The sequence below is a fragment of the Opisthocomus hoazin genome, chromosome W (assembly GCF_030867145.1).
Source record: "Opisthocomus hoazin isolate bOpiHoa1 chromosome W, bOpiHoa1.hap1, whole genome shotgun sequence".
In the NCBI taxonomy this organism is placed as follows: domain Eukaryota; kingdom Metazoa; phylum Chordata; class Aves; order Opisthocomiformes; family Opisthocomidae; genus Opisthocomus; species Opisthocomus hoazin.
In genome coordinates, this window is record NC_134453.1 from 23,014,096 (window position 1) to 23,026,952 (window position 12,857).

The window sequence follows — 12,857 nt, forward strand, 5'->3', positions numbered from 1 at the left end:
ACAACCTCCCTGGGCAGCCTGTTCCAGTGCTCCGTCACCCTCAGAGGGAAGAAGTTCTTCCTCATGTTCAGACGGAACTTCCTGTGCCTCAGTTTGTGCCCATTGCCCCTTGTCCTGTCACTGGGCACCACTGAAAAGAGCTTGGCCCCATCCTCCTGACACCCACCCTTCAGATATTTGTAGGCATTTATAAGGTCCCCTCGCAGCCTTCTCTTCTTCAGGCTGAACAAGCCCAGTTCCCTCAACCTCTCCTCGTAGGGGAGATGCTCCAGTCCCCTCACCATCCTTGTAGCCCTCCGCTGGACTCTCTCCAGTAGCTCTTCATCTTTCATGAACTGGGGAGCCCAGAACTGGACACAGTACTCCAGATGAGGCCTCACCAGGGCAGTGTAGAGGGGAAGGAGAACCTCCCTCGTCCTGCTGGCCACACTCTTCTTGATGCACCCCAGGATCCCATTGGCTTTCTTGGCAGCCAGGGCACACTGCTGGCTCATGGTTAACCTGTCGTCCACCAGGACACCCAGGTCCCTCTCCGCAGAGCTGCTCTCCAGCAGGTCCACCCCAAGCCTGTACTGGTGCATGAGGTTGTTCCTCCCCAGGTGCAGGACCCTGCACTTGCCCTTGTTGAACCTCATCAGGTTCCTCTCTGCCCAGCTTTCCAGCCTATCCAGGTCACGCTGAATGGCAGCACAGCCTTCTGGTGTATCTACCACACCTCCCAGTTTGGTGTCGTCAGCAAACTTGCTGAGGGTACATTCTAACTCTTCATCCAGGTCGTTGATGAAGAAGTTAAACAAGACGGGGCCCAGTACTGACCCCTGGGGGACACCACTTGTCACCAGCCTCCAACTAGACTCAGCGCCGCTGATGACAACCCTCTGAGTTCTGCCATTCAGCCAGTTCTCTATCCACTTCACCGACCACTCATCCAGCCCACACTTCCTCAGCTTCCCTAGGAGGATATCATGGGAGACTGTGTCGAAAGCCTTGCTGAAGTCCAGGTAGACAACATCCACGGCTCTCCCTTCGTCTACCCAGCCAGTCATGTCATCCAAAAGTGGTAAGCCCTCCTTTTTTACCTGAGTCCCAGCAAGAGCTCCCTATTCAGCCAGGCCGGCCGTCTTCCTCGCCGGTTCACCTTGCGACACATGGGGACAGCCTACTCCTGTGCCTTTAAGACTTCCTCCTTGAAGAATGTCCAGCCTGCCTGGATCCCTTCGCCCTTCAGGACTCTCTCCCAAGGGACTCTCTCAACCAGCACCCTGAACAGGCCAAAGTCTGCCCTCTGAAAGTCCATGGTGGTGGTTTTGCCGGCCCCTCCTCCTTACTTCACCTCGAACTGAGACCTCTACCATTTCATGGTTGCTAAGCCCAAGACAGCCTCCGACCACCACATCTCCCATCAGTCCTTCTCTGTTAGTAAACAGCAGGTCTAGTGAGGCACCTCCCCTGGTAGGCTCACTTACCAGCTGTGTCAGGAAGTTATCCTCCACGCACTCCAGGAACACTGTTTCCTCTCTGCTGTGTTGTATTTCCAGCAGATGTCCGGTAAGTTGAAGTCCCCCATGAGAACAAGGGCTAGTGATTGTGAGACTTCTGCCCACCGCTTGTAGAATGCTTCATTTACCTCTTCATCCTGGATGAGTGGTCTATAACAACAATATACAAGCAGGATATGTGCCTTGTTGGCTTTTCCCTTTATCTTTACTTCCAAGATCAACTGTCCTATCATTCATGAAATAACTTGTAAAAGTCTTCAGAAAGTTTCTTCAAGAGGGTGGTATAATTCACGTCATTATAGGGATTACAGCACGCATATAGACACTGTTGCAATAACACTGAGGGTATGTGGATGTTAGCAATGTCAGCAGCTTGTCAATCTGTACAAATTTAAGGATCAACTGTAAAGATTCACCTTGATTTTTTAACACTTCCATTTTCGGTATTTTAATCAATAGAATAACCTCAATATATAATCTAGTTTTTCCTCGCTGAAATCAACCATACCTGCTGTAACAGTACTAGAGTCATCAGATAAATCAAGGGCCAAATTGGCTAAGAATCTAGAAATTTAAGAACCACCTAAAATAAATAATTATAAATGGAATAAACATTCAACCATATTTCCAGACTTCTTTTTCTATTCAGTTGATGCTGTGAAACCAGATGCCAACTATATTAGTTTTCCTGAAGACAGGAGTGTTTCTTTGTGGATGACTTTTTAATTCACTGTTACCAAGTCTATGAAAATAGTCTAAGGCTTAAAAAGGCAATCAAGATTTGTGTTAACTGGCATGACACTGAAATGAACCCTGTGGTCAGAATAAGCTGTGAGCAGAATTGTCAGCATAAATATCCTATAACTGTCTAATAACCTTTCCCCCTTTCTGATCCACATGGGAGAGATGAGACCTTTCTCTACAAGGTTCAAGATCAAAACCCCATGAGAATAGATCAAGTTCTGATTACATCTTCTAACTATGATTAAGGGGAAGGCAGCAAGCATGGCCTAGCTTGAATAGCTAGAAAAAACTCTAGAAAAGCATCACTCATTGACCAAGCTGGCATAATTTGACAGAATGACAGTTTTACTGTATTACACTGTATTTCTGACTACAGTGTGGATTTTATTAATATTCTTTTGATTTTTTTAATCAAATCTGTTTCCACCGTGTTCACATCCGTTTATTTTTAATAATTATTCCCTTTTCTCTTTGGCTGATGAAAAATATTTAGTTTTGCAGACTTGACAATTCCTTCTGAGTTATATTATGGTCATTACTTGTATTGCATTAGCTCCCAAAGCTTCTAGCCTGGATTAGAGCTGACTGCTAGTCACTGTACTGACAGCCCGAGTCCCCTCCTGAAGCCTTTAGGTTTGAGAGACAGGTTTGCTGAAGACTGACGGGAGAGGAGTATGATTAAAAATCACGGTGGTTAGAGATGGATTATAAATACGTTAATTCTCCTTTTATCGGTTCAATGGGCACGCGTCCCTGTCGATAGGACGGATGCGGAGATGGCACTCTGATAAGTTTGGGCTGCCCGATTTTCCTGCCCGGGGAAGGGCCAGGCAGAGAAGCTTTGCCCGCGGTGGGGCCGGAGCGCCACTTGCCAATGCCTGCCCTCAGTGGCGGGTAGGAGTGTAATAAATGTATACATATAAAGTTTGTTCTCAAACCGGCAGATGGAAAAAGAGCCCCCTCCCTTTCCTTTTGGTTTAGCTTTATCGCTGTTATGCAATGTTGTTAAATCATAGAACCTTGGGGCGGGAAAGTTTTGGACTAGTTTGCTCGGCGGGGTGCCGCGGCCTCCCTGCTTTGTGCTGGGCTGGAATGGCCAGGTGTGGGGGGGGGGGAGGCTGGTCCGCGGCGCGGAGGAGGACTGCGACCTTTGTCCTAGTGACCGCCGGAGGGAGCAGGACGACCCCTAGCAACAAGTACGCGCAGCCGCGGAAAGATACCAGGATGGGCTACGTAGACCGTCTGGAACCTTCCCTATGAATATGTATTAGCAACAAGGAGAACCTATGGCAAAGTCCAGAACTTTCTGTATGAATATGTATTAGCAGACCATATATAAACTGGGGAAGGGGACTGGGCGGTGCGCGCCGTTGGTGGAGCAGGAGACTCCTCCGGCCGCCCAGCGCTGTTTTTTTGCCTGCTTATTTGCTTGCTTAAATAAATTTGGCTTTAATAAATATAACTGGCTCTTAGCCTTTATAACAGGAGCACACCCACCACGGGGGCGGAAGGGTGCAGATGCAGGCGGAAGGGGAGCTGCGGAGGAGAGAGCTGCAGGGGCCGGTCCGCAGCGCCCGCCCCGCTGGGAGCCAGACGGCGTGTCCGCCCCCCCCCCCCCAGGACAAAGAGCGAGCGGTCCCCGCTGCCGGGCCCCGCAGGGTCCTGCCCGTCCGGGAAGTGTCCCCCTCCCCCGTGCCCCACCGCCGCCGGCCTTGCGCAGCACGGCGCTGCCCGCTTCCTCCCCGGTGCCGGCCTGGGAGCCGCCCCGCCACCTAGATCACTTGTGATTTGCATTTCTCCGCTGCTCTGCAGGAGGCGAAAGCCTATGACCGGTGCTGGAGAGGAGGGAGGAAGCAAGGGCCGGCAGCGGGGCCGGGGTCATCGAGCCCGCCGCCTCACGGGTTGCCCGCACAGCTCTGCGCATCTGCCTCTTCCTTCCCCCACGCCGCCTCCGCCCGGGGAGCCGGCGGGGGCTGTACGTGCCAGGCCGGGAGCGAAGGGAGGGTCTGCGGCTCGGCGTCGGCGCAGCAGCGCTGGCCCCGCCGCGCCGCCAGGGAGCTCGCCGCGGCAATCGCCACTGCTGGCGAAAAGGGCAGGGATGTAAGCGATCGGGTCGGCTTTCCCCTCGCTTCCCCCCCCCCCCCCCTTCCAAAAAAAGACCAAACAAGCCAACTAACCCCTGAAAACCTAGAGGGCGTGGGGGGGATTCTGTGTGGCCGCCGCCATCCTCCGCTGGATCTATTGTGAGGAAATTACCATTTGCCGGCACCAGCGGCACATCTGGGCGGCCACATCTGGGCATGCAACATCGGCTCCCGCCGCCTTCCTCCTCCTCCAGCCTGCCGGGCGGATCTCTCCGGGGCGCGGGGAGACTCCTGCTCGCCAGCCCCAGGGTTTGTCTTTCGGACTGAATATTAAAACTGGCAGCGGGGAGGTTGGGGTGGAAATAAAGGCTGCTTTTTTTACCTCCCCGGGATTTATTTCATGGGGATGTGTTCAAGGCAAGAGAGGATTCAGAAGGATATTGACGTTGTGATCCAAAAGTGCAAGGCGGAGAAGGACTGCCTATTTGCAGGTGAGTTTCTCTCCCAGGCGCCAGGTTGTTGGTGCGGAGGCTGCCGCCGCGGCCCGCCCGTCCCGGACCCCGCTCCTGCCGCGGTGCGGCTGCCCGGGCTGGTGCCTGTGTCTTTCGCTGCCGTTCCCAGGAGCGAGGGCCGCCGAGCGGGTTTTTGCCTGCGCCTGCCCTCAGCCCCCTTCTTCCTCTTTCTCCTCTCCTTCCGAGGGCATGTGAGAATAAATGACACCAGGCGCCGGCTGGGAAGTGGGGGGGATCCCGAGTCAAGGAGCGTGGCAGTGGCCACACGTAAAATTGGGCGGGTGTGTGCGAGTGTGTGTGTCCCCCTCTGCCTGGCGCAGTCCGCAGCTGCTGGGTCGAGCGCCCAGCCGAGCGCAGCCGTGGTGCTTTTTGCTCCGGCGGGCGCTACACCGCTGTTTTCCGGGCGGCCGGGCTCCTGCCATCTTCGGTGCATGCCTTTATCACTGCCCGCCCGCCTGGCTTCAGGGTTGGGGTCATAGCAAGCGGTAAACGTTCCCCCTTCTGTGCAAAAAAATCCCCGGGTTTTGCAGCTTTCTTGTTGGGGACGGTGAGGTGCCGGCAGTGATTTGTCGTCGCAGGAGCCCGGCTTGTGACACCCTGTTGCCGTCTCTGACAGTGGAAATCCCTGCCGTTGCCATAGCACCGCGCACTTGTTGCGAGGGGCTGGGGGGGGAGATGCTGCATTTCCAACACCTCACCACACACACACCCCGTGTCGGTAGCAGAATGCTGGTCTGCAAAACCTCAGCTATTTCAGCCAAAATAAAGACAAGTTGTAATAACGCATCTCGTTTTATTTCAGATTTCAGGTACTCAGACTCCACCTTTACCTTCACCTATATTGGAGGCTCCAAAAGGTACTTTTTCTTTTGCAGTAATGACTCCCTTCATTTCCTGCTGGCAGTGAGGTGCAGTGGTTCAATACCGTGGCAGGATTTTTTGTTTCCTTTCCTTTTGCAAGGAGGATCAATAAATCATCTGCCTTTGTGCAAACGTAAATTCAGGAGGAAGTGTTGAGGGAGGTGATCAGAAAGGTGATCCTAGTTGTTGGAGACTTGTTCCTCTCAGTGCTGCCCTGTGGTGCTTCACCATTTCTCTTTTTTTTAGTTTATGTGTATATGTAGAATTTCTGCTGTATGTAAACTTAATAGAAACACAGCAAAGGCGTAACATATGAAATATAAAGTTAATTCATCTTAAAAAACTGGAAAAAGTTATAATTTTAGTAACAAATAGGCCAAATTTCACATCAGCATCTTATTCTCTTGCATTTGAGAGCCATATTTAGTCCCATGACAGATGCGAGACTGTCTGCAATTGACCAAATTAAACTACTGAGACACTAAGTGAAATGTCAGTATAGCTTCTAAGGCTAAAAAAATGTTTTACTGAATGGTAGTTTAAATATTATTTCTAAGTGGTTATGAGCTTTTGGTTATGAACTGGATTGTGCATGTACACATTTTTTTATTATATTTCACTATTTGTTGTGTTTGTCTGTTTTCAAAAGGAAATATATGTAAAAGCTTGAACACACATCCTTTTGTTTCCCTGGCTTTTAGTTACCTTTTACTTAATATGGTATTTATAGTATATGCTAGGTCATCCTCTTATCTTTTAGCTGAATTTTATTAGACTTGGCAAGATGTCTTGGGTTTTTGTTTTGTTTTATTTTTTTTTCTCAGACAGTTCATCTGATATCTTTGGTGATTCTTTTTCTTTACTGGGGTATGTCAGGTTAAAGTGTTATATTCTTTGCAAGTGAACCTTTCAGTGCAGGCAACGCTCCTACAGCCATCGGTTTTCACCTGTGCATGCTTCAGGGCCTGGCTGCAGGACCAGGCTCCCAGATGGTCCCCAGGCTGCGAGACTGCTCAGAAAAACGCTTTCCCATCTCACTACCCTGCCTCTTCTTACTAAAGGAAAAGACAACTTCTATCATTTTCAATGGAGTAGAATAGTTCAGTTTACCCAGTAGCGGAGAATCAGATGTATTTTCAGGTTGCTTGTAGTATACTCTTTAATTTAGGGGTTTAGTATATGTTTTGTTTTGAATTTGTTTTAAAAGACAATTTTGAAAGGCTTGACACAGTAAAAATTATCTAACAGAAATATTATTTATCATGTAATTAAACCAATTGAATTTGAAAGTTACTTTGCACTGTTTTCTAAACCAGATATTGCAGCAAGAAACCAGGAAGTGAAACCTGTCTATTGTTTCCATTTTCCAAGCTGAATAAAGTAAAAAGCCTAAGGGCATAACTGATGTAAGCCAAACTGGTTTATAAATGTTGAAACAAAACGTCACTTCCACAATGAGAGACGGAAGGTGGCCTTACATCCTGCAGCCTTGAATTTTCACTGGGGTCAGCATTTGCTTAAGGAAACTGTTGACTGGAAAATGGTCTCAGGATTCTGAAAATTCAAACTGAATTGAGAAATAAAAGTTAGGCTTAGAGAAATTGATGCAAATGCATTGTTACTTAGAGCATACTCAAATTTCACTTTCCTTTTGACATTTTAAGGACATTTAAAAGGCATCCTTTGAGAGAAGGGTTTCATGTTCTCTGCTTGTTTGTGTTTTTATTTAGAAAGATATTTTACAATATTCTTAGTGTACAGTGGTGTACTGAGTAGCAAGTTTATGGTAGTAAGCTCTCTTGTGAAGTGCATAAAATGAAAACCCTAAGCCTTGACCATTAATAGCCAAACTTTTCTTTCTCACACTGAAGAAGAGTTAGTGATTTCTTCTTAGAGAAGGTGCTTGCTGAGCAGCAACTATGCTGTACCATGTGCAGTGTTCAGGCAGGTCTCCAGTACAGGCTCTACGAGGGTCAACAACGGTGACACGTATGTGGTATCAATTTAGGAGAGCACAAGGCTATCTAAGGATCTTTTTCTTGCATTTGGCCATGATTTTTTTCTTACTACCGTTGCTGCATCCATGGATTTCCTGAGTGGTGACCCCATTTTTTACTGTTACACTCGGGAATTGTCCCTAGATGACAAAACCTTTATTAGCTTGTGATCGTAGACTTGAGTATCGGCTGACAGGCCTTGTCCTGTTACTTCAGATATTTAGCCTGATGACCAGCAGGAACACAGGCTTTCAAGTAATGGGCAAAGGGGTAGACGTTCACTGGATGGATGTTCAAACCAAGAAACAGGTTTAAATGAGTAAGAACTGAAATGATGTGTAAGGAATTACAGTACTTTAGCACTCACCAGCCATGCTTAGAATGAAATCTTTTTCATGCTTTATTTCCTTTAGATGTTCTTTTAGGTCAGTGTGTAGCATGGCTTTGTTTTAGCCATAGTGGTTAGGTACAAGAGCAGAGACCTCTGAAAGAAGGCAATATGTTTTCTGTTTGAGAAGGAGGATTCTTTGTATTACCCTTGTATAAAGGCAGGTTACAATACTAGTAAGTTAAACATCACTGGGGGTTTTCCTCTGCATACTGTAGTTGCCCCTAGTGCCCATTGAGTCCATTTATCAGTGGTCTTAATTTATAAACTCAGAGCCAGATTCTTAGCAAATCAGTGTAAGTCCATGGAAGTCAGTGTACCAGTATTATTTCAGTTACGATGAAGACCTAAGGTTTGTGTTTGTTCTTTAAACTGTTGAGTTTATCTCTGTGAGATTTTTCTTCATGGGGACAGCTTCTCTGACTATCTGTTTTTTTCCTGTTGCTTGGAATGATTGCACAACCCCTTCTTACATTAGTACTATTGAAATATCGAGGTGGTACATAACCATACTGCAGATCAATCCAAATAGATAGGCCTGATCCGGAGCACATTTATCATAGCTTCAGTGGAGTTAACTTGTATTCCCATAGTAAAGTCCTAAACCAAACCCTGAGGACATGACTTAGCTTTTGTTCAAGTACAAAGGTTCCAGTGAAACCAACTGAAAACTATTATTTTTTTATTCATTTTATAGACCTGTTCCAACAATTGACCTTTAGGTGGTATTAAGCTATTATATTGTGTAAATAATATATGTGTAAATGATCACTGGATGGGCATAAATATACTTCAAGGAAATTCTGCATTTGCAGAATTTTTCTTGAAATGTTAGAAGGGAAGAATCACTTTAAGTACAAACATATTTGTATTATGTAAATTATCATAAATAATCCTTTACCTATGTAGTTCAGTTAATCCTTTTGGACTGTATTTCATGTTCAGACTGTATGTTGTTGTTTTATTTTTTTTTTTTTAAATGAAAAAAAGAATTGAGGGCAAAGAGAAAGCTCAAAGAAACTAGCAAGCCCTCTGGACATCTCCTTCCAGCCTCGAGGCATTGATCAGAAATAAAAGGAGCAACAGCATGTCTCCTGTGTAATGAAATGTACTGTTTGCCAAAAGAGAGTGCAAAAAATGGTGATATACCATTGTAAAAAGAAGTATATAATTAGATAAGTTCCTTTCAAACTGTTTAGCATTCTGCATTTTATCTCATATATTACAGGTTGCCATCTTGAAATCTTGTTGCTTTAAATGAATGTTTCATTTTATGTTTATAGATAAGAATTTTTCATATTTTAAGAGCAAAGCTAGAAGGCAAGATAGCTTTGCACCGTTCAACTGTCTTGTTTCTACCCAATAAGGTATTTGTGACACACAGCATTTGCTCTCAGGTAGAAAAAATAGCCTATGGGTTAGAGACAATGGTATTCCAGGTCATTAGCTTTTCTGCAAATGATAGAATATTTAATTTTAGTGGGTTTTTTTGTGGTTTTGCTCATTATTTTTCCTTAAAGTTGAAAAATCCATCTTTGATGGGGAGTTCTCACCCCGTAATGATCATACATATGGCAAGATATGAAAATAATTAGGATGCTATTCTGTCAGATTAGGACCTGGGGGTGATAAAGGTGTCAAAACCAGGAAATACTTCATTGTCATAAAAGTACTTGCTGATAGTCAACTGCTCTATCTCAGCTACAGCTGTATAAATCCAGAGTAATTCCACTGATGTGATGGGGCTCACTTGGGTCCTCGGCAATACTGATGAATTTTTGATTTGGCCCTGACTAGTCCTAGTGAATGTCAATCCAGGTGAATTTTTTCACCTGGGGGTGAGTTACAAGGACCAGAGTTCTATTTTCTGCCATCTTTGCAGATGTATTCTCATTTTTGAGTATTTTCCTGGATGGTGGGAGCTGCAATTTATCCAGGGAAAAAAGCTTGCTTTCATGCATTCTTATCAAGTTGCTGGTGTTGTAGAGGGCACAGATAGAAGGCCAATTGTCAAAACCATGGTTTTTTTCTGTGTCTTTTCAGCCTTAGCATCTGAAAACCTGTTTGTCACAGAGTCCTCTTTTAAGAATGTAATTTGCTAGGCCACATGAAAACCTGTTTACCTGTCACTCACTCAGAATCAGTATTAAGCTAAATCCCAAAATGGTTTCAGAGCTTTTTGCAGATATAACCATTAGTTGAAATAGAAATGGTGATTTCTTCAAGAGGACTATTCTGTGAAAACACCTAAAAAGATTAAATTAACTTTGTCCAGACTAAAACTGTGAAATCTGGTCATTTCAATATATATTTGCACAAAACAGTGGGAACATAAAAAAACATAAGAGTTTTACAGTACTTCAGACCAAAAAATATATCCTTCAAGCATTAAAAAATTCTGGAAAACATATATTTAGCTAATGCCTTAGTACGGCAGTTATGGACACTATCAACAGCCTTCCCTTATGGATAGAGAATTATATAAATTAAGGTTATCTACTAGCTTAATATGGTTCTATGAATATTACATGAAATCTTTGGTACGTGGTTGTAGCTCTAATGGAGTTACAGCTGAAAACTGAGCTTATTAATTCTTTTATTTTAAGAAGGTATATTGTTAGAGAATTATTTTGCTATAAAGACTTTCAACCATCCTATAGAACAAGGCTTGTTAGGCTTGGCATAAAACTTCAGTAGTAAGATTTTGTAGGCTTATGTGTTGAAAAAGGACTCATGTTTTATCAGTGGATGACAAAAAGAGTGAAATTGGATATTTTTAGGTGGCAACAGGAGAAACATAGTCTCTGCAAGAATCTCCTTGGGCATATACTAGTTTTGTTAACTCAGGCCAACAGAAGTTTTAAATTAGTTTAGTATTGGTCTCTAAAGTACAAAGTAAAGACTGACAATAATCAGCCTACCAAAGATGCAAGCCCTCTTGCCTTTAGCAGACCTATGTGCACATGTGGGATCTACCTGAAGTAACTGTCTTTGATCTGAGAGGTTTCAGAGCAGGACAGAAAGATACTCCTGGTGGAGCTGCATGGTGCCCTGGTGCACTCTGCCGGCTGCCCACTGCAGGCTGCAGGGCAGAGCCTGGCAGCCTGCCGTTGGAGCATGCACATCCAAATGACTGCTCTTCTCCTGTTACCAGAAAGCAGCAAAATAATTCACTCTCTAAAACTTAATTTTGGAGTTTTAGAAAGCAGTCATTCTTTATTGCAGTGCTGGATGCACAGGGGATAGCTCCGCCCAAATGTGCGTGCCGAAAAGACACAATTACTAGGTATTTATGCTATGTTAACATACATATTCATTACATTAACGAAAAATGCTTATCATATTCATGTTTTTTTTCCGAGAATTCATTAGCATATGTTAATGTCCTTCACGCATGTCTGTTGGTGCCACCAGGTGGTCTTCGGGGGTCTTCAGATGAAGGCTCATACTCTTCATCACTGTGTCCACTGGTTGACCTTTGCTTCTGTGCATACTCAGTTCTAAGATCACGTATACTATGTCCTTCAAGGTTGCTTCGTTACAGTCTTATGGTCACTTTGTAGCCTCCTTATCTTCATGGTCCTGCACATCTGCTCTCCCAATGTCACCAAAAATCCGGGAATAAAACCTCGTAACACCAATGTAGTGTTAAAAGACAGGCATTCTTTATTGCAGCACTGGATGCACGGGGGATAATTCCACCGAACGTGCATACCTCATACCTTTTCCGTGCAGTTTATATAGCTCAAAAATATACATATTTATTTTATTCATGCATATTCAATATTATTCTATTTGGTGATTGGTGTAAACTTTTCTCGCTTCTTACGTAAATGTTTGTGCAGACTCAGTTACCCTCTTCCATTGTTCCTTTTTGAGTAGGTGGTATTACTTGAGTAGGGGGTCTGTGAGTCAGTAGTCGCGATCTCCCCCTGCCAGAATTACCTTTTACCTACTAGGCTCGCAATCTTGGCAAACCTGGTCAGTTTCTTCAGTCCGTTTCACAGAACCACACTCCATCATTTCTCTTGACAAAAACACAATTACCTACTATGGTTAGCATTAATGGTTACCTAGAGACTAGACCCTCCGTTCCAAGACCTAATGTCCAGGTGGGTAGGGCTGTACCAGGAACATAGCAGCATTGTTCATGTTTATGGTTAACTGATTCTATCTCCCTGGTTACATTTCCCCCCTTTGGAAGTTTTGAAATAATCATCTTTTCAATACTTCCATCCTAAATTAAATTATGTTTTAGTTATACACTAATTCAATACTCTACTGTCAATAATGATTTTATAACAATTCAGTTATCCACTATCCACTATATGATGGGAGCATCATGACCAAATCACTTAAATTTTGTTTTTTGGCTACTGTCTGAATAATCATTCGATTGACAGCTGGTTTGTTGGTGAGTTCCTTTTTTAAACAATAATAAATGAGTAATATCACTAAAATTACGATTAACAAATGTAGCCCAGTACTAATTAAGGATTTTACCCAGGAACTCAGATTCCACCCCAATCCACTGAAAATTTTGTCAAGCCAATTTTCTTCCAGAGTTCTTGGGAAGTATATTAACTGTTCCACTTTTATTGACAGTGGATCCTTACTTCTTGTTTTCACTTTTAATACTTTAAACAATGCTCCCATCATCATCAGTCTCCAGGTTAGAATTCATTTTTTCCATACTTTACAATGATAGCCCCCCCTTTTAGACATATTTTAAAATTAGTTTTGCAGCCTCTGGATCTCTATTGATGATTCTC

General features: G+C 44.4%; 1 protein-coding gene across 1 annotated transcript in view; it reads left to right on the forward strand.

The window, feature by feature from the left end:
- The first annotated feature begins 4,079 nt into the window (after positions 1-4,079).
- The window catches only part of LOC104337776 (protein mono-ADP-ribosyltransferase PARP8), a 230,691-nt gene continuing 221,913 nt past the window's right edge, over positions 4,080-12,857 (forward strand). The window contains exons 1-2 of the mRNA XM_075446548.1: positions 4,080-4,818; positions 5,642-5,696. Of these exons, the coding sequence (XP_075302663.1) occupies positions 4,728-4,818; positions 5,642-5,696 (146 nt within the window). The 5' untranslated portion in view covers positions 4,080-4,727. The remainder of the gene's footprint in view (positions 4,819-5,641; positions 5,697-12,857) is intronic.